The 1,972-nt window shown below is 53.3% G+C and overlaps 1 protein-coding gene across 1 annotated transcript; it reads right to left on the bottom strand.

Moving 5' to 3' along the window:
* Positions 1-382: 382 nt before the first annotated feature.
* Positions 383-1,515, bottom strand: LOC113591439 (transmembrane protein 100). The gene is made up of 2 exons (XM_035533236.1): positions 921-1,515; positions 383-674 (listed from the first exon to the last, which is right to left on the bottom strand). The coding sequence occupies exon 1, from the start codon at positions 1,490-1,492 to the stop codon at positions 1,073-1,075; it is 420 nt and encodes a 139-aa protein (XP_035389129.1). The 5' UTR covers positions 1,493-1,515; the 3' UTR covers positions 383-674; positions 921-1,072.
* Positions 1,516-1,972: the final 457 nt, after the last annotated feature.

Below are 1,972 nucleotides of genomic sequence, written 5' to 3'. Positions count from 1 at the left end.
CACTCATGCTTTTTATCTTTCCACATTGCCACCAAAAATATATCTCAGCAAGGAGCCATGTAATAACACACACACACACACACACACACACACACACACACACACACACACACACACACACACACACACACACACACAAAAAAAACGTTGTTCTCCAAAGTCACGTGGACTAGCGGAACTGACAATTAGCACGTTCTTTAATTCTGATGACACTCCCACAATGCCCTGGCAAAGTTTCCGTGTTTCTCACATGCTACGCCATGTGGCCTTCTCTTAATTATAGAAATCACCACATGGAAAAAGGAGTTGGTTTTTTTTCCGTTTTTTTTTTTTTTTTTTCCTTTCAGCACTGGTTTTAATGACTTCAGTCTCCTTGCTCACACCTCTCTTCCACTGATCTGCTGTCGGCTCATTACTGAGACCCTGCTCTTCCGCTTATTCCTGTATTCTCAATTTCTGCAGGCAATGACCCCAGGTCAGTGTGCTAAACAGCTCACATCTCATAGTGGAGAGTTTCCTTCAGCGGGGGAAGGCTGGAGCCTGCCGTGTGGCTTTGATCCCACCGTTCCATGGGAGAGACGCCCACAGCAGCGTGAAGGAGACTTGCAGCATCGTCAGGGACCCTGGGAACATCATCACTGGCACTTCCCTCTTTGTGACCTCACATCGAGGTCCTATAATAAGGACAAACACGCAGAGCTAAGCACATCCCCACAGTGTGCGCCTTCTCTAATTCAGCGGCAAGAGCAGTTAGGTGTATTTCAGGCGACACCCTTTTCTCAAGCTGCTGTGAGTCACCTTTTCCTCCTCTCGTGTTTATATACAGCACAGCGAGAGTTTGCAAGGATTCGCGCCCTAAAGACTAATGGGTATAGCGAGCCGTTGAGTGTCCCTTTCTGTTTTGCGGGTACAAAACTTACCTCACAATGAGGCCAAGTTCTCTTCGTCCAGGCCAAGCACAGATGTAGAGGATCCTTCACACACAAAAAATAAAATAAACAACCAAAAGAGCGGTGTCCACATTCCCCTGCTCTGAAACACCCCCGTCCGTTTCTAAACGTAGGTAAGGGTGTCACAGGGTGCCCTGCTCCGAGCCGAAAAAGCCAGTCTCCTTCCTCTTTCTCTTCCGGGCCTGGTGCACCCGCCAGCAGGCGGCTGCCACCAGCAGCATGATGAACCCCATGGCCAACAGCGCCAGCGACACCACCTTGGTCTGCGGCATGGTGTCGAAGGTGAACGTGACGCCCGTACCTGCCATGCCAATCACTAGAGAGATCACGCCGAAGGGGAAGACGCAGCGGTACCAGGACCTCTCGGTGCCACCTGTGGCCTGAGCCAGCCGCTCCAGCGTAGACAGGTGCTCCGGGGTCTGGGGCAGGGGACTGGCGGCGGCCGACATCCCCTCCTGGGTCTGATTGCAGTCAGGGTCCAGCGTGGGTAGCTGTACGGGGGCCGCGGGCTGGCAGGGCGGCCGGCCAGAGGAGCAGCCCATCTCACAGCTGTGATCCAGGGGGACGTGGACGGGGACGCAGCTGCCGGTGTCCAAGCTGCTGCCCAAGCCGCTGCCTCTGTTTCTGGTAGTGTGTCCGCTGCTGGTGGTCGTGCCTGCCTGTCCTGTGTTCGTCAGGAGCGTGCATTCGCCTGGGAGGGGGAAGAAATCTGTGTCAGGGATGATCAGTGGGAATTAGAAAAGAGAGGGATGTGGAGGGAGAGAGGAGAGATGGAGGTAGTGAAGGAAAGGAGATAGTATCATGCCAGAGGGAAGGGAAACACTCACGCGCACCATCGCTGGCTGTGTGTGAGTGGTGGTTGTGTGTGTGTGTGTGTGTGTGTGTCTGCTCTGCTTGTAGAAGCAGCACATTGTATGTTTTCTAGTTGAGACGAGTAGAGTATAAGGAGCCAAGGGGTGGGTGGAGCCAAACAGAGGAGAGAGCTCTCAGTTGCCTGATTGGCTGCTTCGCAGCTATGACAT

Source organism: Electrophorus electricus, chromosome 14, assembly GCF_013358815.1.
Source record: "Electrophorus electricus isolate fEleEle1 chromosome 14, fEleEle1.pri, whole genome shotgun sequence".
NCBI lineage: Eukaryota > Metazoa > Chordata > Actinopteri > Gymnotiformes > Gymnotidae > Electrophorus > Electrophorus electricus.
The sequence above is the reverse complement of the archived record's forward strand: the minus strand, read 5'-3'. Positions and strand labels throughout refer to the sequence as shown.

What these genes read in the sequence shown, in the direction of transcription:
- LOC113591439 (XM_035533236.1), bottom strand. Translation starts at nt 1,492, where the DNA reads ATGGGCTGCTCCTCTGGCCGGCCGCCCTGCCAGCCCGCGGCCCCCGTA.